At 51.5% G+C, this 23,145-nt stretch overlaps 1 protein-coding gene across 2 annotated transcripts in view; it reads right to left on the reverse strand.

Annotated features, from left to right (window-relative positions):
* Positions 1 to 3,530: 3,530 nt before the first annotated feature.
* Positions 3,531 to 23,145, reverse strand: part of AFAP1L2 (actin filament associated protein 1 like 2) — a 116,494-nt gene continuing 96,879 nt past the window's right edge. The window contains exons 6-19 of one of the 2 annotated variants that reach the window (XM_068961764.1): positions 22,612 to 22,817; positions 21,308 to 21,487; positions 20,376 to 20,465; positions 18,279 to 18,363; positions 17,614 to 17,718; positions 14,955 to 15,166; positions 12,218 to 12,363; positions 10,822 to 10,933; positions 8,621 to 8,866; positions 8,360 to 8,531; positions 7,692 to 7,847; positions 5,745 to 5,938; positions 5,528 to 5,650; positions 3,531 to 4,642 (exon numbers count right to left, since the gene is read on the reverse strand). In XM_068961764.1, the coding sequence (XP_068817865.1) occupies positions 4,616 to 4,642; positions 5,528 to 5,650; positions 5,745 to 5,938; positions 7,692 to 7,847; positions 8,360 to 8,531; positions 8,621 to 8,866; positions 10,822 to 10,933; positions 12,218 to 12,363; positions 14,955 to 15,166; positions 17,614 to 17,718; positions 18,279 to 18,363; positions 20,376 to 20,465; positions 21,308 to 21,487; positions 22,612 to 22,817 (2,054 nt within the window). In that variant the 3' untranslated portion in view covers positions 3,531 to 4,615. The remainder of the gene's footprint in view (positions 4,643 to 5,527; positions 5,651 to 5,744; positions 5,939 to 7,691; positions 7,848 to 8,359; positions 8,532 to 8,620; positions 8,867 to 10,821; positions 10,934 to 12,217; positions 12,364 to 14,954; positions 15,167 to 17,613; positions 17,719 to 18,278; positions 18,364 to 20,375; positions 20,466 to 21,307; positions 21,488 to 22,611; positions 22,818 to 23,145) is intronic. The other variant, XM_068961763.1, reaches the window with a different exon arrangement.

A 23,145-nucleotide genomic window follows, 5' to 3' on the forward strand; every position in this document is an offset into this window, starting at 1 on the left:
GAATTTAAAGGTAGAAAAGCCAGCAACAGCCAGTGGACGATTCGCATTGGAGCCCTGTGTTTGCAGGCCCTGGCAGAGGTGGTTTTCCTAATACGGGGAGGGCTGTGAGGGGCACTTTCTGCTTGGCTTAGCCTAAGCGCAAGGCACAATGGGGCCCATAAGGTTGCTAGTTGGTTAAGAAGAGGACTCAGACCCTCACATCCTCAAAGTTCACTTCTTTCCTAGGGGCCTTGAGAGGAGATGCCCTCAAGGCACATGGCTCCGGCCGAGAGCCTGCAGGAGGGCAGCCACTGAGCCCCTCCCAGCTGGGCCTACAAAGAAGGCCTGGGCCCCCTGGGCACTGAAAGGGAGCCTACCTTCAGCAGAGCACCCTGTCTGTGGTCTCTGCCTCCAGCCCCGTCTGAACCCTCCTGTCCACTGTCCTGCCCCAGGGAGAAGAGAGGGCCTAGCTGCAGACAGAGCTACCCAGGGACATGGTAGCAGCTGGTTACCCCCTTCACGACCACACTGAGAACTCGTCACATGTTTTGCTGACCGAATTGTGCACTGTTGAGCTGGTGCCATCTGCCGCATGTCCCCCGAGGAGCAGCAGAGGAACCTGGAGACTTCTGATGGCCTGTTTGAAGCTCACGTTGCCCACGGTGATGGCTAAACAGGACATTGCTGGGACAGTTATGCCCAAGAAGGCAGTGATGACAGACCCCTGACTCGATGATGGCATCTCAGGATGGACAGAGGGTGGACTTTTAAACACATCTTTCCCCAAAGATGCTCCAGATGCATTCATTCTATAGTTTGAAGAGGGGCTTGGGAGGCATTGTGACTTGTTCTGGTGATGGGATCCCTGTGTGGGACTTGGAAAGGCCTCAGACTGGAAGGAGACTGACTGACCAGCTCTTTGCCTGAGGGGGAGGGGCTGAGTGTGCAAACAGCCCTGGGGGGGAGGGGCTAAGTGTGCAAACAGCCCTGGCCCCGAGGGGCCACCTAAGCTGACCAGCACTCCCTTCGAGAGGCTTCTTAGTGTTTACTTAAGAGGGTTCATTGTGGGGTGTTTCTTGAGTGCCTGTCTTACTCTCCCTTTGGGGGTCAAAAAGGAGCAGAATTCTTAAACTCAGGCAAGGTAGAACAAAGAGATTTGAAGGGGTTGGCTTTTTTCGATATAGATCTTATGATGCCTTGGTTTTAGTTTTGTTTTTCATACCTGGTTTTAAAAGGAATATTTCAAGAAGTGACATTGGTTGTGTTTATTTAACAGGAGCATTTGTCCCTAAATGGCAGAAAGGCTTAGATAGCATATTCTCTGGCGAACTGCATATTTGCTTATCCCACAGTCCTTGACAAATCAATTCTCTGCCCAGGTGGTCGAGTTGGGAGTTGGTTTTCAGTAGAAGCCTCTGCAGAGCTCTGATTTAAATCCAGACACTTTATCATAGTTTTTATTTTTAATGTAAATACCTTAATGTGATGTTTTATGGGCAAACATTCAAGGCTACGTTGATTTAAATACTGCTTTTAGCTTTAAGAACTTCAGGATTTCTGGTGCAAAGTACTTGGAAGGTCATCACTGTGGTTTTATTAGATGTTAAAAACAAGTCCAGTGTGCCAAGCACTGTGCATGACAGTCATTTCCATTCCAGTCGTCGCCTTCTGCCAAGGCAAAAGCAAAATCAGAGCAGAGTCACATGTCCACCCGGTAGGTGCTGATGGCTGATGTTAGAGAATTCTATTGTCTTCTACATTAACAGCAGTTTAATCATTTCATAATGTAGGCTCTTTGTCTGGCTCAGGGTTGATATTTGGATGTCCCATTTGAACTGGACTTAAAAACCGCACAAAACTGGGCCCTGAGCCTAGCCTAACATATTAAAGACCTTACTGTTGCTATTTTTAGGTTTCAGCGCTTGGGGTGAAAAAAAATTTAACCTTTTCTAGCGAAGGTGCTGCTGGAGTTTAACCCTTTCTGGGTTCTAGTAGTGGAAGAGGGAATTCCTGACAAGATAACCTTAAGTGATCTTTTCCCAGCTAACCCTTTTTCTTTCTTTGTAAAGAAACTGGCTTTTAATTACATAATATACAAATATGTTCTCCTTGTAAAAACTTAAACATTGCCGATAGATCATAAGTCTTTTATTTTCTCCAAATGATCTTTATCCCAGCCAGCTGCTCTAGTTTGAATAGCTGACTCTCTTGCTTTTCTAGAAAGATAGCATTTACAAGTAATGACAGTTTTGTCTCTCCTTTTGAAATTTTATACTACTTTTTCTTGTCATTTTGCATTGTCTAGGACCTCCAGAATGATGTTTTAACAAGTAGTGGACTGTAGCTGGTTCTTGACTTGAAAGGACGTTTTTATCATTGTTACTCTCTGTGCATTACTTAATAAGGAATGCTTGCTTCTATTTCTGGATTACAGAGTGTTTATTAGGAGTATTGAGATTTGTGGTTTGCATTTCTGCTCCCTTTGAGATGTTTTTTCACATTTGATTGGTTAATATGATAAAATGCCTATTTGTATTTTCAGTTGTTGAACCACCTTTGATTTCTTGGATAAATGCTATTTGGTTGCAATGTCTGGTTCTTTAAACACTGCTGAATTTCATTTGCCAATATTTTAAAGTTTTTTTTCAATCTATGTTCAAAAATGAGATTGTCTTTTATAATATACTGGAATGTTATGTGTTGGAATTTTGGCATCAGAGCTAACTTTCTAAAATGAAAAATATTAATATATAGTCCTCAAACTTTCAAGCTGCTATATTCATAGCATTTTTCTTGTAATTCAAAAGGACTGTCAGTATCGGTACTTAAGGCCTCTTTTTTCAGTTCTGCCATTTAATATTGCTGTAGGCTGTCTTTTTAAGGAGTCAGAAATTTGGTTTTGCCATTTTAAATTATTACTACTAAGGCAACATTTCAAGTATAGGTATGATTTTTACTCCCCTAAGAATTATCTGTTAGCTCAGTCGGTAAAGAATCTGCCTGCAGTGCAGGAGATCCGGGTTTGATCCCTTGGTCTGGATGATACCCTGCAGAAGGAAATGGCAACCCACTCCTGTAGCCTTGCTTGGAAAATCTCATGGACAGAAGAGCCTGGTGGGCTGCAGTCCATGGGGTTGCAAAGAGCTGGGCACAGCTGGGCGACTAACACTTACTAACACTAAGAATTATCTAGGAGTGTGTTTTAAAGTATTGATTTTCAGTCATTGTTATATATGATCAGCTTCTAAAGATGTTTCCCATGTTTTTATCATACTAAAATCTTTCAGCCTTACCTCTGCTACTTGTTGTTAGGAGGCTTAAAGTCTCCTGCTAGGATCCCACCTTGTAGTTCTGTGTTTTCACTCACATAGTTTGAAGTTCAGTGTATAAATATCCACAATGTTTCCGCCTTGAAGTAGAAGTCTACCAGGCCTTGCCACGTTATCCCATGAAATACAAGAAAACCCAAAATACAATGAACATTTTATTAAAAAAAAATCTAACTCACCACTTGGGACACCAAGTGTTAATGACAAAGGAAATAAATGTCCTGGGAATAGAAAGACAATAAGAAGACAGACTCAAAAGACCTTTAGTTCCCAGGAACCAGTGTTAGAGAACTCTGATTCAGAACCCCCAGAAATGAGGCAGAGATGATAGATGAAATGGTTTTAACCTGTGTTAACAATGCCATCAGAAGAGAAACAGGCAACATAAACAAGAGCACTGTCAATTTTAAAAAAAGAGAGCACCCGAAACAAAATTTGCCCCCCTTCTTTTTTCTTGGAAAGGGCCTGGACATCAAGCACAACTTAAAAAACAGGGACTAAGAGAGCACTGGATTAAATAACTTCTCTTAAAAATGGCCTTTCCATGGGACTGAATCTGTAAACACAGGGTAATCTTGTTTCTATGGTAATGTAAAAAGTCAGTTAAATCTCAAAAGACACTTTTCACTGTTCTAAATTACAGGACTTTAAACATTTTTTTTTTTCTATATAATACAGCATCATTTAAAATTTTTATTTAAAAGCAATTGGTTCAGGCCCACTTTAGCCTGAAAGAAGTCCTTAATTTACCAGGAACAGTGCCTCAGCTTGGTCCCAGATATTTTCCCAATTACCATTTCTTAAAAAAAAAAAAAGATGGTTTTTACACAGTTGAAGACAAGGACGGTTTAGCCCCTGACACTACTAAGTATCAGATAGGAGATGACGGTCAGGAGTTGAGATATAATCTCACCAAAGCCCTGTGATCAGTGAGACAAGATCCTGCTACCTTGATTTCTCCTCCACCAAGGCCTCCACATCAGAAACTTTTCATTTAAAAAGTCTGATAAAACAATTGATGAAAATTTCAAGGAAGAAACACAGAATACTCCTAACTACAGCAACATCCTGTTTACAACCAATAGACTTGGGTCTCCAAAAAAGTCTTGTATTATTTCCTTTGGCCCTGCACAGGGACAGAGCCTCCTCTTAGCCGAAGTATTCCATTCACAGAACCCCCGTTCTTCCTTTTCCTTGTAAACAGACTCACCCTTTCACAGAGTTGCTGCTTGAATGAAGACTGTAGCGAAGCAGGATTGTCACCAAGGTCCACATTGACAGGAGAGTCTTTAGATGAAGTTTGTTTCCTAACTTGCTCCTTTCTTCTCCCATTCCTAGGGTGCCGTTCAAACACCAGCATCCCGCCCCCCAAGAGAAGAAAGTTAGTTATCCTCCGCAGCCAACCTACATACTCATAGAAGCAGCTAGGAAGAGAGATGGCAATTAAGGTTCAGCCCCCGTGTGTTTGTTCCCTGTTGCTTGGAGCCCCTGTTCAGAGATTTTGAGGCCATGAGCAACAGACAGAGGCTGAGTGACGTCTGCCTCGGTGCTCATGTGCTTACATGGATTTAATACACAGTCATTGGTACAGGTGCCTCATGATACCTCCAGCAGGTAATAAGCAGGACAGCAATGAGAGCTTCCTGTGCTAAGGAGCAGCATTTGCCAAAAACACAGGCAGCTCTAGGCATGCTCTTTACTGTACAAATGAGTCAAGGGTTCATAACGCTCCTCATCCAGCCCCCAGGGATAAATCTGCTCTCGTTTACCCCTCACCGCCAGCTGCATGGGTGGCTTCCGGCAAACCCATCACCCATCTGAATCTGCGGCTTTCGTTTTCCTGACAGACGCCCTTCAGAATCACTGAGGTTCTCTTTAAACTGGAAAACTCTCCAGCCTCTCTCTGTCTCTGAGCTGCTCCTCTCCCCTACCCCCGCCTCTCCCCCCCCCGCCCCCAAATCTACTGATAATCACGCGGTGGGCAGTGCAAAGCATTTGCACGCCCTCAGGTGGACTTGCAAGGACACAGAACCAAGGCAAGCACCTTTCTGGTTAGTCAAGGCCAAAGACACAGCCAAGTCCCAGCCTCCCGCCTCTTCCTGCAGAGCCTGTGCTCAGAGGAGGAAAGTGCCGCCTGGGCCAGAAGGGCGCCCCCCACCACCCTGGTGACAGTTCTGTCCTCCAGGGGGCCCTGAAAGAGCACAGGAGTGACCGCTTACCTTGGCTTTCTGGAGGACGGTGCCTTTGCCCGTGACCATGACTGACAGGGGCCTGTTCTTGAGCGCAGTTGCAGAGTTGACCGGGGTACAGTCGGGGGCAGGAGTCGGGGTGGCCGCTTTGGGCTGTGGTGTCAGAGGAGAGCGAGGGCTGAGTTAAGGGCAGGGAGGCATGGCGCATCCCGCACTTGGCCCATGGGGATGGGGCACCCGGACTCACCCGGGGGCTCACGCTCTCCAGGTGGGTGGTGTCCACGGTGGTGCCCAGCGTCACGGGCCCGGCCTCCGCCTTCCTCAGGCTGTCCTTCACCTCCACGATGCTGAGCTCCAGGTCCACACGCCTGCGCTCCTCCACCCTGCACTCCTCGTCCACCTCCTTCAGCTTCTGCTCCAGGCTGGCCGCCGCCCCCTTGTCTGCAGAGAGAAGTTTGCAGCCTTTCAGCCAGAAGTCACGCCAGGGGCAGGATGAATTCACACACACACACACACACCATGCTGAAACACGACCCCCGAGGGGCTGTGGACCACTGCCCTGACTCTGACCCTGAGCGCGGGGACAGGCCTCTCGGTGGGTGGCGGACAGCCTCCAAGTCCAGGAGCCCAGGTCCTGTGTCTCCATTCTGCAAAGGCTGGGGAGGCTCTGGCAGCAGAGCTCCGCCTTCACAAGAGGGCCTGAATCTGAGGCCTAACGTCCCTCCTGGTAGGCCCTTAGGGACTCTGGTTGTGTCAATACCTGCCATGGTGACAGCAACCTCAAAGGGAGAAAGAAGCTTTATTGGTGACCTCTGGAGGATGGTTGGGCTGTTTCAACTTGCCCCACATGGTTCCCTCAATCCTCCTGGCACGTGCTGCTTCGCTGGGCCTAATGGAGCCAGGGTCCTCAACCCTGCCACCTTCTCAGCCCTGTCTTACCCTCCCCTCTTCACCCTGGTGTCCTCAGGCTCTTCCTGTAGCACCAAGAAATGATGACTCAACCAAGAGTCCATGCTAGGAGCTCACTGCAGAGGAAAGGATGGTACCACATGTTCAGTATGGAATCCTGAGCACTGAGGGACTGCCCGTGAGTATGGGCGATGGAAATGTTCTCAAGTTGACTCTCGCGATGGCTGCACAACTCTGTGAATATACTGAAAACCATGTGCAAATGGGTCATCGTGTGGTCTATGAATTCTTATCAATGAAGATGTAATCTTTTTAAAAAAGTCGGTCACATCTCATGCCCCCCTTACCTTTCTTCTACCAATTATGTTTGTAAGATTCACAGGGATCAACTGCTTATGTTGGTTAGTGCGAGTCTAATGGGCTTCACTTGATAGCTCAATTGGTAAAGAATCTGCCTGCAATGCAGGAGACCCCGGTTCAATTCCTGGGTCAGGAAGATCCGCTGGAGAAGGGACAGGCTACCTACTCCAATATTCTTGTGCTTCCCTTGTGGCTCAGCTGGTAAAGAATCCTCCTGCAATGTGGGAGACCTGGGTTCAATCAGTGGGTTGGAAAGATCCGCTGGAGAAGGGAAAGACTATCCACTCCAGTATTCTGGCCTGGAGAGTTCCATGGACTGTATAGTCTATGGGGTCAAAAGAGTCAGACACAACTGAGAGACATTCACAGCTTAAATATTAAAGTACATGGAGTTACTCTCTAAAAATGAAGTCAAATGCTGCTTAAAGGTCTTACGAGGGATAAGCCGCTAGGAAACAGCTGAAGGATGATATGAGGATGACTTGGAAAATAATCTACAAGGATGCAGATTTCCTTAAAATGAACACAGACTTAAGGCGCTTGTAAAGAGATGGCCAGTTGAAGCATTAGAGATGTGGTTAATGCAGGAACCATGACCCGGGGCTCCCATCAGCCGGCACAGAGGGCAGGGAAAGACCTTGGCATTACTGCAGAAGATGGGCCAAGAAACAGACATCTGTCTTAAATGGAATGACACATTTCAGGTCGAGACACATAATTTTAGAGATTTCCTGCTTTTTCAACTACATCCTGATATAGGACAGTGACCTTTCAGACAGGCTGGAAGGGGAGGACTTTGCGGGGAGCACCCACCTGTCCCAAAGGTTGAGGGGGCTGCAGGCCATGTGCACAGATCTGGATTCACGCCCCTGGAAAGCCCCGGCCCCTCCAGGGGCCGTCTCCCTTGAGAGGAGGTGGTGCGTACCTGTACACTTTAGCAGGGTCTCCTTCAGCTCCCGTTTCTCCCTCCGGAGCTGAGCCAGGTGCCCTCGGATCTCTTCCTTCTTCTTCTCAAGCCTCTCCTTCTCCTCTGTGTACCGTTTCACCTCGGCTTCTGTCCGGTTCTTGCCAAGTTTGATCTCTGCAGACCCAGAGGGAGGGGAACCCCCTGGGTCAGTCGGGCTGGCCCCTGAGGGCAGTCCCACCCAACTCTACAGGCTCAGGCAGAACCCAGCACTCTGGAAGTAGGTTAGAGGTGGATGCCAGACCAGCCTAGCAGGGACAGAAAAGGAAACTGAGCCTACCCCTCCTTTGCTATGAGATGTTGGGCAAGTCCTCCAGCTCTCTGGGCCTTTCTTTCCTCATCTGAAAGGGAGGCAATCAGACTAACCTCTCCAAGTAAAAGTGTTAGTCGCTCAGTTGTGTCCAACTCTTTGCACCCCTGTGAACTATATCCCACCAGGCTCCTCTGTCCATGGAATTCTCCAGGCAAAAATACCGGAGTCGGTTGCTATTTCCTACTCCAGGGGATCTTCCCGACCCAGGGATTGAACCCAAGTCTCCTGCGTTGCAGGCAGACTCTCTACCATCTGAGCCACCAGGGAAGCCCCCAAGCCCTTTCCAAAACCTTCAGCTCTTATCTAGCACAGGCACCTGCACTGGTTGCCTTCAGCCTGTCCTTCACGGGCGGGCTGGACCCGGCCGGGGCGACAGCCACCGTGTCAGGGCAGCTCAGGGAAGAGGAGGCCTTCTGCTGTGCAGCCTGGAGCTTGACCTCTGTGCCTCCCAGGGAGGGCTCCTCAGGTTCCTGACTCTCCTGCTGCATCTGGGTGGGAGAAAGCAAATAGGATTCAGCCGGCCAAGGGGCCCCCCGAGAAGGTAAGGCTAGCTCACCCACTGCGGGAGCCCCTGTACCTGCAACTCGGGGTTCTCTGGAGACTTTATGAGGGGCTCATCAGGGGCGGGGTCCGAGTCTTCAGGGAGAGGGAGAGTCTCGGCCGGAGGGTCCTGGTGGGGCGGCGTGGGTGATGCGGCCCGGGCCTGTGCACCGCTGTCGCTGTGTAGGAAGGACTTGATGGGCGTGAGGTCCAGGTACACACGGTCAGGGTCAGGCTCACCCGAAACATCTGTTGCAGGGCTGGCTTCCTCGGGGGCTTCCCCCTGCATGGGGAAGAATCGGGGGGCTTTCTCCACTGCCTTGGGTCCTGGAGCCCTGGAGGGGACGCCAGCCCTGCTGCAGAGCTCCTGTCCCTTCCCTGTGCCCAAGGTCACCAGACCTCCTTCCTGAGGAGCCTCCTGAAGAGGCCCGGGCTCACCTCCTGGATAGGCCATTCAAGAGGTGGGAGACCCAGGGCACAGTACTTCATCTCCCTGACTTGACGTCCTCATCTGGAGAGAAGGGGCTAGGAGTCCCTCCCTCTCAGGTGGCTGGGATGAAATGAGATCACCCACAGATGCCCCAGCATAGAGGTCCATGCCCTGTGACTGGAGCCAGCTGTCAAGGTGATGATTCCACCTCCGCCACCAATCTGAGCCTCAAAGGCTAATAGTGTCTGGACAGCTAATGTCTAAGCAACAAGATTTGAACATTTCCTCATACCACAGCTGAGAAATAATTTCAAAACGAATTAAAAACCTCAGTGTAAGACCAGAAACCGCATAACTCCTAGAAGAGAACACAGAACACTCTGACAGAAATCATGCAATATTTTGAGGGGTCTGTCTAATAAGGCAAAAGAAATAAAAGCAAAAATAAACGGGACCTTGTTAAAAATTGTTGCACAGCAAAGGAAACCATCAGCAAGATAAAAAAGACAATCTATGGAATGTGAGAAATGACCCAACAAGGGGTTAATATCCAAACTATACAAATAGCTCATATATCTCTATATTTAAAAAAAGCCACCGCATTAAAAAATGGGTGGAAGACCGGAATAGACATTTTTTCCAAAGAAGACAGACAGATGGCCAACAGCCAACATGAAAACATGCTCGACATCACTAATTATTAGAGAAATGCAACAGAGACACAATGAGAAACTACCTCACGAACCTATCAGAATGGCTGTCTTCAAAAAGCCTACAAATAACAAGTGTTGACAAGGATGTGGATAAAAAGGAAAGCTTGTTCACTGATGGCGGGAACGTAAACTGGTGCAGCCACTATGGATAACAGTCGAGAGGTGCCGCAAAACACTGAAAATAGAACTGCCATATGACCCAGCAATTCCGTACCATGGAAAAAGCAAAAACACAAGCTTGGAAAGATACATGCACCTCAGAGTTCACAGCAGCACTGTTTACAGTAGCCAAGGTGGGGGCAACCCTCGTGTCCATGAGCAGATGAGCGGATAAAGATGGATGCATGTATACAGACACACACAATGGAACATTACTCAACCACGAAAGAGGATGGGATTCTGCCATTTATAGCAATGTGGATGGACCTGGAGAATGTTATGCCCAGTGAAATTAACTCGGAGAAAGACAAATACTGTATGGTATCACTTATATGTGGAATCTAAAAAATAGTACAAATGAATTACATATAGCAAAACAGACGCACTGATACAGAAAACAGCCCAGGGGCTACCAGTAGGAAGAGGGGAGAGGGAAGGGGCAAGAGAGGGGTATGTGGTTAAGAGATACAAATCACTATGTATAAAACAGATGAGCAACGAGGATATATTGTATAGTATGAGGAATTATAGCCATTATTTTATAGTAACTTATACTGGCATATAATCTATAAAAATACTAACTGTGCTGTATATCTGAAACAAATATAATATTGCAAATCAACTGTATTTCAGTTTCTTAGAAAAGGCCAATGGTGTTGCTGTTCTCCATCCCAGCACCTCACTGTCCACCCCAGCACTAACCAGAGTGGTTAACCAGCTCTTTTATCTGGATGAGTCCCCAGGCCAGGCAGATGGTACCACCCCAGCAGATAAGAGAGAACTTCACTGCACCCTGCTTTCTCCACTGATGGCCCTGCAGGTGATTTGGAGTCCATTCCTCTCAGGGACCATCTAATGACCTCTGGCATTGAGGCTCTGGGTCTTGGCAGGAAGGGGATAGACAGCCCCAGGCTGCCACCCAGCCAGCATCTTTACCGCGGTTGTCAGCTCTGACACCTCCACATCGTCGTACAGCAGCTCCTGGCGATCCTGGCTGGGCAGGCCGTCGATGTAAGTGTTCGGCTCCGAGAACTTTCTCTGCATCAGCCTGGAAGACGTGGTGAGAGAGGATTCAGGATAGGGGTGGGGCTAAAAGACACCAGTCTCAAAGGCTTCCAAACAATGAGAGGCGGAGTGAAATCCTCGGGCTATGCAGGAGACCTGAGGACGAGCCCTGATCTCCTTGTAGAATGAATTCATTTGTTTAGGGGTATCTCCTCCCTCTCCCCCCAGGGTCTTCTTACTAGAACTCCCGGTTCCAAGTGTCTCTTCTTGAAAAATAATCTTCCCTTGCCCCATACCCCTCCTCTTGGACCCAGCTGAGCGACTAAGCACAGTACAGCCGTCTTCTCACCCGGAATTCCACCCTTTCAGGACCTCCTCCCAACAACAAAATCCTCTCGTTTCTTCTTCACAGTACATTTGGGCCAGCACAGACAGACACTTTCCCCATTTTGGGCCAGTTTGCTTCCACCCATGCAGGAAGAAAATCAAACCAGTCACTCCTAAAGGAAATCAGTCCTGAATATTCATTGGAAGGACTGAAGCTGCAGCTCCAACACTTTGGCCACCTGATGGGAAGAGCTGACTCATTAGAAAAGACCGTGATGCTGGGAAAGATGGAAGGCAGGAGGAGAAGGGGCCGGCAGAGGATGAGATGGTTGGACGGCATCACTGACTCAATGGATATGAGATTAAGCAAACTCCAGGAGACGGTGAAGGACCGGGATGCCTGGGGTGCTGCAGTCCATGGGGTCACAAAGAGTTGGACACAACTGAGCAACTGAACAACAGCAATGCTGGCTCTACCCGCCCCCTCCCCAAGACCACTTCTCCCCGGGACCCAGTTTGCTCATCCAGGAGGCAGAAGTACCCGCTGTCAGCTCACACCAGCGTGTGCTGGGACTCAGGAAGGGAGCCATGCAGACGTGCCGTCTCTACAGCAAGGAAAGCGAAGGCCAGGAGAGGTGCCCACTCTGCCTTCAGGAGCTGCTGCTGCTAAGTTGCTTCAGTCGTGTCTGACACTGTGCAACCCCAGAGACGGCAGCCCACCAGGTTCCCTCGTCCCTGGGATTCTCCAGGCAAGAACACTGGAGTGGGTTGAACAGAATCTAATTAGAGCCAGGGATGCGGTGGCTGTCCCCCGGGCCAGTGGCCTGGCTTGGCTCCTTGCTGGGCCTCCCTGAGGGCTGCTCCCTGGCCCTGGTCTTCCTGCTACTGGGAGAACAGGGCCCACCCAGAGTTCCCAGCTGCTCGAGGGACCACCAGAGGCCAGTCTAGGCCTTGCTCTAGAAGCATGATGGCTAGGAGTGAGAGGTCCCTGAATACTCACAGCAGAGAGGTTTTGGCAGCGCTCACGATACAGGAAACTCTATCGGCATCCACATAGTCATAGGTGAATTCTTCCGGGTCTGTCTTGGAGCCCGACTCAGAGAGCAGGAGGCCTAGCCAGTGGCCCATTTCCTCAGAAGACTTGGCCTGGGAGGAAGCCAAGAGGGACATGAGCAGGGCTGGAGTGTGCTGCCTGGCGCCCAGACCTCTTCACCTCTTCCCTGATGCCCACCCTGCTGGGCATGGCCTCTGAGGCCATGTTCCTCACTTTCACTGGTATATTTCAGCCCCCAGGAACCCCAGATAATATTTCCTGCTACTAGTGATACCCTGGTGCCGCCTCAATGATGCTGTGGGCATTTGTCCCCAGTATTACATGTAATGTTTATAAAGATGTATTTCTAGAGGGCTTCCCCAGGGGCTCAGCAGGTAAAGAATCTGCCTGCAATGTAGGAGACGCAGGAAGGAGACATGGGTTTGATCCCTGGGTTGGAAAGATCCCCTGGGGAATGGAACAGCAACTCACTCCAGTATTCTTGCCTGGGAAATCCCATGGAGAGAGGAGCCTGGCAGGCTACAGTCCAAAGGGTTGCAAAGAGTCGGATATGACTAAGTGACGAAGTACGCGTGCACCGTCACATGTAATGTTTGTAAGCAGGTATTTCTAGAGGGCTAATGGACTCGGAGAGGACTGTTAAAATGTATGCATTTTAGGTTGACACTTCTATTTTATGAATTATCACATTTTAGTTTACAACCCTAATGCATATATACAAGACTACCTGGATCCCTGTTAAGAAAGAACAAAATTCTAATGTATTTTTGTTTATGGTTTTAACAATCAAACTGTCTTACGCGCCTTATGCCAGGTCAGCTACCTCCGACGAATCATGAACTAAATCCCAGTGAAGTCGGCGCCTAGTTTTCCCCAGGCGACAGCACATTCTCATCATTGTACACTGAGTATTTTCTATTAAAATGCCAGCATGGTTCCTGGGCTTTATAGCGAGAAAGAACTGGGAATTCCACAGATACCGCAGGTTTACTTTCTTGAGGAAAAACAAACCGCCATGCTGGCTTTAGCAGCATGCCACAGCTCTGCCACCTTCTTGCTCTGTGCTCATGATGAGAAGGGCAGCTGAAAGTGCAGTTTGACATGTAGCTGGTTTCCTTTCCCCACTCAGTTTCAGGTGGATTTCTCAATACAGCTTTTCAAGGGCTGCCTCTGGTTCCTGCTGCCACCATCGCTGCCCTGGGCGATGGGTCTCGTTTTACCCCTTCATGTCCCCCTTCCTTCCATCCCCCACCCAGCTGCTGGAGGACACATCTTGGAATCCAAATCTGACCACGACACCCTCCCTTGAAACCCTTCAGGGTCTTTGTTTTCAGTCACTCAGTCGTGTCTGACTCTTTGTGACCCCATGGACTGCAGCACGCCAGGCTTCCCTGTCCTTCACCATCTCCCGGAGCTTGCTCAAACTCCATGTCCATTGAGTCGGTGAGGCCAGCCAACCATCTCGTCCTCTGTCATCCCCTTTTCCTCCTGCCTGCAATCTTTCCCAGCAGCAGGGTTTTTCCCAATGAAGTTGGCTCTTTGATCAGGAGGCCAAAGTATTGGAGTTGCAGCTTAAGTCCTTCCAGTGAATATTCAGGACTGATTCCTTTTAGGATGGACTGGATGGATCTCCTTGCAGTCCAAGGGACTCTCAAGAGTCTTCTCCAACACCACAGTCCAAATGCATCACTTCTTCGGTGTTCAACGTTCTTTATGGTCCATCCCTCACATCCATGCATGACTAGCGGGTCTACCACTGCTCTTAAGATCAGCCCCCACTCCCTCCCACAGGCTTTCTCTACACAGCCCCCCACCCACCCAACATTCAAACTCAGTTATCATTACTAGTCATTACTTAGTGATTACTAAGTCAGCAGGAGCTACAGGCAGCCCGTGAAAAGTGATAAAGTGGATACTGAATCATATCTCACTCTTGTTCTTGAAGGTAGGTCCCATGCCAGGGAACACATCTGTCTCCTTCACCATATCATGGTACTGATCTGTCAACGGGATGGCTGGATGCAAGAATGAACACAGGCTTGTGCTTGGGGAGCAATTGCCCCTTTCCGCCACAAGAGGGCAGTATTGGAGCAAATTCAGGATAAGACCCCTGGAGCTAGGACTAGGTGAACAAGAATGAACTGGGGTGTGTGCTTAAGTGTGTATAAAGCACTCTGGCTTGGGCCTGCCCAGTTCATGGCAAGGCGTTATGTCACCTCTCTTTTTGTAAATGTAACATAACATCAAACAGAGGGTGGGGAGTGGGAATAATGCAATTGCATCACAAACCTTATTCTTCCCCCAAGATAAACCCTAACCGTCTGCATTTTTATGTACTGGGTCCCATCTGGTGATACACAAACGAAATCACAAACCCGCTTTGAGTCCCCAGAAAGTTTTTCCAGCAACTTAGGGAGTTATAAATACTCCTTCTACCCTAAGTGCAGGAAATAGCTCATTGTCCCGTTCCTATAACACAACCACCCTGAGGTCAGAAAGGGAATGGAAATTTTTTTAAAACGCAAACAATCTCAGGCAAAGGAAGTAAAAATAAAGTGCAGCTGAGCTGAATCTCCCGTGGTAGGACTGCAGTCCTCAGGACCTGGGGCAAACAGCCGTGACCGTGACCTCCGCCCTGGCCGTGTCTGCCTACCCAACCCCCAACCGCCCCGGCCAGCGGTACCTCGAGCTTGGCCAGCTCCTCGCCGTTGTGCAGGATGCGGAAGGAGTAGAGGTGGTCCGGGCTCGGGTCCGGCACCACCTCACAGCCAAGCAGGCTGAGGGGCTGCTGGGCCGCCTTGCTCCGGTTCCGGTCCTGGTAGAAGTACAGGTGACTGTCCCTGACGGAGCACCAGCGCGACTTCCACTGGCTGTTGACCAGCACGTTCAGGTAGCCTGCAGGGGAGGGACACGGCCGAGGGGGTGTCGGTGGCCGAGGGCGTCCAGGACTGCCCTTGCCTGCCTCTGGACCTCCGGGAATGCGCCTCTTAAGTCTCAGCTCCAAGCCTTGCCAAGCTTTGCCCGAGAGAATTTCTTAACCTCACAGAGGCTGTGAACCTCAGTCTTTCTCCTTCCTTTGTGTGAGGGGCTAGACCGCTTGAAGGAGGGGAGCACACAGCCTTACTGGTTTTTGGAAAAGGCGTGTCCAGAGGGCAGTGAACTGTGTCTTGGACTAGACCAGGCCAGGGAGTGTGGGTGGGTGTGTGTGTTGGATCGAGGCTCCCTGGCCTGGCCTCATCTCCCGGCTCTAAGCCCGTGACCTGCGGTGGCCCTCCCCGACCTCTGCCAGCCCAGGCCACCTGCAGGAAGCCCTCCTCCAGCCATGATCAGTCCCCTCACCTCCACAGCCTTAGCTCCGTAAGCTCCCCTGACACCTTGCCACCATGGGTCACTCAGTCTCAGCCTGCAGAGGCCTCCTCCCCTTAGCCAAGTCCGCCTCATCCTCTCGGTTTCTGCCACCACCCCCCACCCCTCCACCAGCTCTGCTAGCCTCAGAACACTTGAGAACTGGAACAGTGACACTCTGCTTCCATGTCAGCTTCCCAACTGGACACAGAGGCTGTCAAGGGCATGAACTTGCCATGTCCATCTCGAGCATCCGGGTCTGTGCCCTGTGGCTCCTCCACTCGGGAGCCCTCCTTTCTCCGCCAGCACCCAGGGCTTCCCAGCACTGGGGTACACCCATCCTGCAGGCCTTTCTTGATTTTAGATGGCTGCATGTGTCAGGTTCAGCTTCCTCCCCAACTTAGATGAATGTTTATGGAGCTGACACCATGTGCCAAAGCACAGCCTTATCCCTGGGGCTGGAAAGACCAGTAAAAGTCCAGCCTTCAGAACCCTGTCCCACCTGCATGCAGTGAGCTGACGTCTGTCTGTGCTGCTCATCTTCCCAGAGGCACCAGTTTGCAGAGTGGATGCCTTCTCCGTCTTAAGGGAGCAGCAGCTGCTCTGACCCTTAGCCGGGATGACCCAGGCCCACGCACCAAAGTACATGGCCACCTCTGCACCCAGCTCAATGCTGGACTCTCAGTGTGGGTCGTGAATTTCTCAGAGCCACGTGACCATCCCATCACAGCAACAACGTGGAAGAATGTGAGCCCAGGACTTTGGAACACTGGCTCACTCAAGCAGGCGCCTCACTTGCCCATCACAGTTCTCTGGGCCAGAGAGAGGCGGGGAGCTGAGTTGCCAAGCCCTGGGAAGGAGTCTGTGTTCTCTCTGGCCCTTCCCCAGCCACAGGGGACAGGAGCGTGCTTCCCTGCTGAGTAACGTCCAGCAATAGCCCAGCTGCATCTCCCAAAGTGACTCACTGGGACCAGGCTCCCAGGCCCAATGCCGTGCCCTCTCAGGCACAAAGGCTGGCCAGGCCGGTACCCAAGGCCCTGGCTGGAGGACCAGCAGGCTCCAAAGAGAAGACCCCACGTCCCGCTGCCTTCCTGTCTCGCTAGCCCACCCTGCCAGCCATGAAGCACAGAGCTGAACTGGGACTCAGGAAAAGAGCCCAGAGCTGGGACACGGGTTCCGTGAAGAGGAGGGAAAGGCCCAAGGATGGACAGTGGTGGCCTTCTGGCCCCGGAGGTAAGCACAGCGACGAGCCTCAGGTCGGAAGCCAGGGTATTTTCTGGGCAAGTCTCCTATCTCTTCTTTCTTTCTCTCTCTCTCTTCCTTGGCCTCAGTTTGCTCAAGGCCGAGTCAGAGCAGTAGAGATGACCTCGAGGGTCTTCCAGCACCCGCACACCCTCTACCAGCTACACAGGCTTTTGTTGCCCCCTTAGTGGCTCTTCCTGGGCCCCTCTCAGTCTCTGCTCCTGCCCGCGGGGCCAACCCAGCCCGATCAACTCCTGCCTGCCCTTCAAGGCTCAGTTTCAGGAAGCCGTCTCTGACCACAGAGTAAGAGAGGTTCTTTCTGTCCCTGAGTCCTTGGAGCTCCTAAGACCTCACCACGTGTGCTTCTGGGTATAAAGCCGTCCTCTCTCTTGAGCTGTAAGCTCTCAGGACCGTGTTTTCCGTCTCCTCGGTCCCCTTTCCCTAACACCGCGCCTACCATGCTCCTGACGTAGTGATCAAATGAGCACAATCTTAAAGACCATTAGGACAGTCATCAATTACCCTTCACTTCCACACAGGGGCCAGCACTGCAGCAAGAGAGCCTGGGGAGTCACAAAGAGCTCCCTGCTGCAAAGATCAATAGAAACTGTGGGCCGTGGGCTCACCCGCCAGGGAGGGGTTAGAGCAAGACCCCACACCCCTGCCTTTGCTGTCTGAGCTGTCTTCCCTGAGACCAGCCACAGCCCCGGGGGGACAGCCGGCCCTCTGGTCCTGGAGGCGGCTGTAAGTCTTACTGGATGTCTCGAGGGACCTGTCCGGAGGCTCCAGCGAGGTAGATTTCTTCCTGCCCAGGTTCATCAGGTTGCTCAGTTTGAGACCAGCAGAACATTTCTTCTTGACTGTCAAGATGAGAGGAAAAGTCATCAGCCTTGCACACAGCCTACAGGCGTGGTCTCATGAAAGACAGAAAAAACAGCAGAACTGTTCCCTTCCTGTCTGTTCCTCACTGTGGACGCACGTGCATGCACACACACACACACACATCTGTTCTTCACACATGCATGCCCACACGCACACATTTGTGCTCAAGGCCAGAGTCCACAGGTCAAAGTTGGATATCTCTAGAGCTATATCCTCAAGAGAAGCTCACCAAGCTCTCTTATAGAATATGCCAGCACTGGAGAATCTTTACATACTGAACTGGCTCAGAGAGATCTGAACCAGGGTTAGCAAATAAGAGATGAAAGAATATTCTACCCCAGCTATTCATGACACTCGCGTCAGTTTCAGCTGCTCTCTTTTTCTGGAATCTATCAGCTGTATATTTAGTAGTTTAGAAATTGGAAGCGTGTTGCAATTAGCTGTTAAAACCCAGTAGACTTGAGCCAAATGGCCAAGCCTCACAAACTGGGATACCACCCTTCTCCCTGCCCTAGGCTGAGAGCCAAAGCGTGTGTACCATCTTTGGTCTCTGGGACTTCTGGGTGACCATCTATGGGGCTTCCACACTCCGAGGCTGACAGGTACTTCTCCGTTATATCTGGCTGTGGAAGAGAGAGAGAGAAGTGAGTGATCTTGTCTGGAAATGGTTATCTTGGAGACCACAACTGAAGGGACATAATAGGTGACTCTTGGGTGTAGGCCGGGGGTGACCTTGGAGTCCCAGTCACTGGTGGCCATAGCCAGGCTTCCCTGGGGCTCCCTGGAGCTCCCTGGAGGACCTGCCTTTGCCCTCCCTTCTGAGCTTTCCTGCCCCATCCCTTCTTCAAGCCATCCACGTATCCTCGTTCACGAGTTCTCAGGGTGACTGCTCCACTAACGTGACAGACACCCTGAAGCAGGGGAGAGCACGAGAGTCAGCACTGCGACGGGAGCTAACTGTCAGGCCCCTGGGACTCACCCCTAGCAGGAGGGTGTAAGGGTGTCTTTTGAGAACCGACTGTGCTACCCACACGTCAGGCTTTGGAGAAGGGCTGGTTTGTGTGCACAGGGTTAGACCACGGTTTGAATCCCACTTAGAACATTCTTTAATCAGGCGGGACCTCTCTGAACGCCATCCTGCTGCTGCTGCTGCTGCTAAGTCGCTTCAGTCATGTCTGACTCTGAGCGACCCCATAGATGGCAGCCCACCAGGCTCCCCCGTCCCTGGGATTCTCCAGGCAAGAACACTGGTGTGGGTTGCTATTTCCTTCTCCAATGCATGAAAATGAAAAGTGAAAGTGAAGTCGCTCAGTCGTGTCCGACTCTTCGTGACCCCATGGACTGCAGCCTACCAGGCTCCTCTGTCCATGGGATTTTCCAGGCAAGAGTACTGGAGTGGGGTGCATTGCCTTCTCTGAGTGCCACCCTGCATGTGTATAAAATAAGGAGACTGCCCCTGTCTGCATTCTCAGGGCTGTTGTGAGACTAGAGACAGTCCCCTAGAAAAGACACTCAGAATATTCTGATCAGGCTTCTTCTAGAACCACTGACTCCAGACCTCTGGAAGAGAAACCCAGGGGTTCCCAACCATAGGACCTTCACTGGGTGCCAAGGACTGTGGGACCTGGCCAGGGCATCTGCATTCCAGGTCTGTAGGGAGAACTCGTTTCTCATCCCAACATGAAGGAACCCCCAGGTATACTCTGACTTTTCTTATCAGTGACCAAAAACTGAATAAGACAAGGAAAACATCAGCCCTTCTTCTGTCACTCTAGAAGGCTGTGGGTTCTCCTCCCTGGGGGTGGCCTATGCCCACCTGCCTGCCACAGGTGGAGACCCCAAGATGAGAAACAGGGACCCTCCGCTCTGTGCACACCAGGCTTCAGGTACCCACTTGCAGATACCTGGGGACATGGAATGTGACCCCTTGGTGACAGCCCCCTTGGGCCAGCACCCAGCCCAACTTTCCTGACTTTGACCCTAAAGCGGGGGCCCCATAGCTCCTTGCAAATGAGCAGCAGGACTCTTTGGCTGAGGTCCGTACCTACACGCTTCTCCAGCCTCTCAAGATCTACTAGGGAGTAAGTGGGAAGGAAGAGCCTAGAAAAGTAAATCTCCCTGCCCAAGAAGGGAGGCAAGTGACTTCTGTCCCAATAAATTTTCACTCAAGCAAGAAAACGTTATAAGTCTCTATCATCCTCATCAGTTTCCCTGCCAAGCTGAAGCTACTGCCCTCAGCCAAGCATGGTATGTTACTTATCAATCTGGCTGAAGTACAAAAGCAAAGCTCCCAATTTTCCACCTGTAATTTTATGGAGGAAAAAAAAACCAAAAAACAGAATCAAATTCTCTTCTGGCCTGTGATGGAAGTGAACCCTCTCACCCCATCCTGGGCAGGGGCAGAGGCTTTGGGCTTTCCTGGTAGCTAAGTTGAAAAGAATTTGCTTGCAGTGCAGGAGACAGGGGTTAGATCCCTGGGTCGGGAAGATCCCCTGGAGAAGGAAATGGCAATCCACTCCAGTACTCTTGACTGGGAAATCCCATGGACAGAGAAGCCTGGGGGGCTTACAGTCCATGGGGTCACGAGAGTCGGACATGAACTTAGCGACTGAACCACCACCGGCCAGAGGCTTACCTTCGGACAGCTCAGGCGCTGGGCCTCTGGGGTGAACTGGCTTCCCTCACAAGCTCCTTCGGAAGGCAGGCCGCTGACCTCCTGAATGACCTGAAGGAAGAGGAAGAGCCTTTAGACCTGCACTTACAGCCAGACCACAGCTGGAGCCTGCCCCCCAGGTCGGGGGAGGGCGGGTGCCCCCTCCACCCCACCTAGGTCAGCCACCCCTAGGCGGGTGGGGGTGAGAGAGAGAGGTTGCAGAATTTCCGAGGAGCACAGCACCCCACCCCCACCCCTGCACCCAGCCCACCTATGGCCTCAGGCCCCAGCTGGGTGGGGTGGGGGTGGGGGTTCCTTGGCCCTATGTCCAGCAGGCCCCATGCGTTCTGGTGGGCACCAGGGAATGGAGGGCAGGGTTTGCAGCAGAACCCAAGCAGGCCCAGAGCAGCCGCCCTCAGCTCCACAAGTCCCCTCTTGCCCTATCCTGGGCAAGGATGGCTGCTCCTTGTGGGGGTAAAAGCAACATTTGCCAGATGGTCCTCTCGCTCCTGAGGGCCATGGTGCTCACTGTGGAGGGTCTGAGTGCTGCCTTGGTCCAACCCTGGTTCCCAGACTTGCCTGTCACTATCCACCCCGCCTCCTCTGGGAGGAGCCTTTTCACGGGCCAAGGATGCCTCCCTGGTGGCCAGAAGGCAAGTGGATTTCAGCTGGAGCCCAAGTCCAGGTGGCTGCTAAGGCTACAGAGCTGGCCACTGAGCCCTGTGATCTATCTTCCCCAAGAGGGATCGCTACCACTTAGGACAGGGGAAGCCCTGTGGACTTGAAGGATGGTAGACCCTCTACCCTGACCACAGACATCCCTTTGAAAAATTGGGGGAGCCGGGACTGCAGGAACCCCTGGGGATCACAGAGGGGAGTGGGTCCGCTTCCCGGCGGCCTGGTGCCTCCCTCACCCTGAGCCACTGCTCCGCCTGGTCCCTGCTCTGCAGGCCCAGCACGATCACGTCGGCGTTCAGTGGTGTGATCTTCAGCTTATGCTCCTTCTTCCGTACTTGCTTCTCCTTGTGCACCACGCTGCTGCCCAGCAAGCTCACATCCAGCTGAGGACTGTGGTCCTTGGAGGATTTGTAACACTGCGAGAGAGGAGAGGCGAGACGCTGTCGGCCGGGTTCTGCAGAGGAGGGGGCCGCCAGGCAGGGCAGGGCCCGCTGAGAGCTGGACCAAAAGGCCGGACACCTTTGTGCAAGTGCAAAACTGTGACCTCAACCATCAGCAGAGTTTGTTGTCAGCATAACCACCAGGGAGCTCATCTGTGTCTCCCTCAAGCCTCCCCCTCCAACTCTCAGAGCCCTGCTTACCCAAGCAGCTCTCATGCCCCTGCAGGTCTGGGCTGGCTCCTATTTTAGGAGTCCTCCGTGGGCAACCCCCACCTCCCCAGGGTGGAAGGCACTTTCCCCAGCTCTCTGCCTCTCTGCTTCTCATTCTGGCTCAGCTTTCCCAGTAAGGGGTCCAAAGGGGATGAAGGCCAAATTTATCATCCACTTAGAAATGATGTGTTAGCAAAGAAAGGAAGCGACGACTCTCTTCCCTATCAGGGAAAACGTACTACCCTCCGTTTCTCACTTGTAAAATGGGGGTTCTTATGAGGCTGCTTAACAGGACTACCTGAAAACATCTGCACACAGCAGGACAGATTTTAACAAGTGAAAAAGGGGTGTTTGTAATGACTCCGTGGAACCTCAAATTGGGGCATAAAACCAAGTTTTAATTTAAAATAACAAGAAACAGGGCTGTGGTCAGAATACCATCTTCTGATGCCCTTAGGGGGTCTTACGATCGGTCATTCAGAGTATTCCAACTTCTGAGCAGATGCCGATGGTTCTCACACTGCATGCTGTGGGGTTGGGCGCTGGTCAGGGGAGCCCTAACTGGGCAGCAGGCTCCGCCCCAAACCTCCAGAGGCTGAGATGTGAGGAGGGAGGAGCCCACAGACCAGAGGACCAAAAGATCCTTGGAAAAATATCCAGGGGATGGCATTGAGGGAGGAGGGGGTTGGTCATCACAGACCCCTTTGAAAGTCTGCTGACAACTACTAGACCTTTCTAGTTAAGAAAAAAGCATGTTCGCCCATGCTCATAAGGTTCTGCGTGCAGTTTCAGGTTGGGGAGAAGTAGAAACTTCCTGATGTAATAGGCTCTGAGTGCCTGGCTTCCGGGACCACCCCCATTCTGCTCCCAGGAGAGGAGAGGGCACTCACCAGGAGCCTGGTGTCCTTGATGACACACAGCTGCTTGGCCCACTGGCCCAGCCACTTCTTGCGCCAGAGGAAGGCGCAGATGCGGGCGTCGCGCATCAGCTCGATGCTGGCCTCGGGCGAGGGCCACTGGTAGGGGGCCGACTTGCCCTTGCTGCTCTCCTCCTCGTCGTAGGACTCGTAGGAGCTGCTCACGGCCTCTCCGTCCTCTGCAAGGGAAGACCTCGCTGTCACAGCCCTGCCTGGCAAGGGATGCTCCTAAACAGGCTTTGCTCCTTTGGGAGGGTGGTCCCCAGGCCATCCTCCCGACCCTGCCCCATGCCCTGGAACCAGCCCATCACCACCAACTGCAGGCCCAGGCAGACTTTCCGGCCCCTAAACCGCTGAGCAGAGGGTCTTGGATGCTGCCTCTGGTCACACACACAGATAACGTGAAACTGGGTGTCTCCCCTTTCCTCCTCAAACCCTGTCATCTCAGACCCCACGGAAACCTCTGACCAGACACTGTCCTCAGACGTGTGCTCTTGAGAAAACCAG

This window comes from Capricornis sumatraensis, chromosome 23, assembly GCF_032405125.1.
Source record: "Capricornis sumatraensis isolate serow.1 chromosome 23, serow.2, whole genome shotgun sequence".
Classification (NCBI taxonomy): Eukaryota; Metazoa; Chordata; class Mammalia; order Artiodactyla; family Bovidae; genus Capricornis; species Capricornis sumatraensis.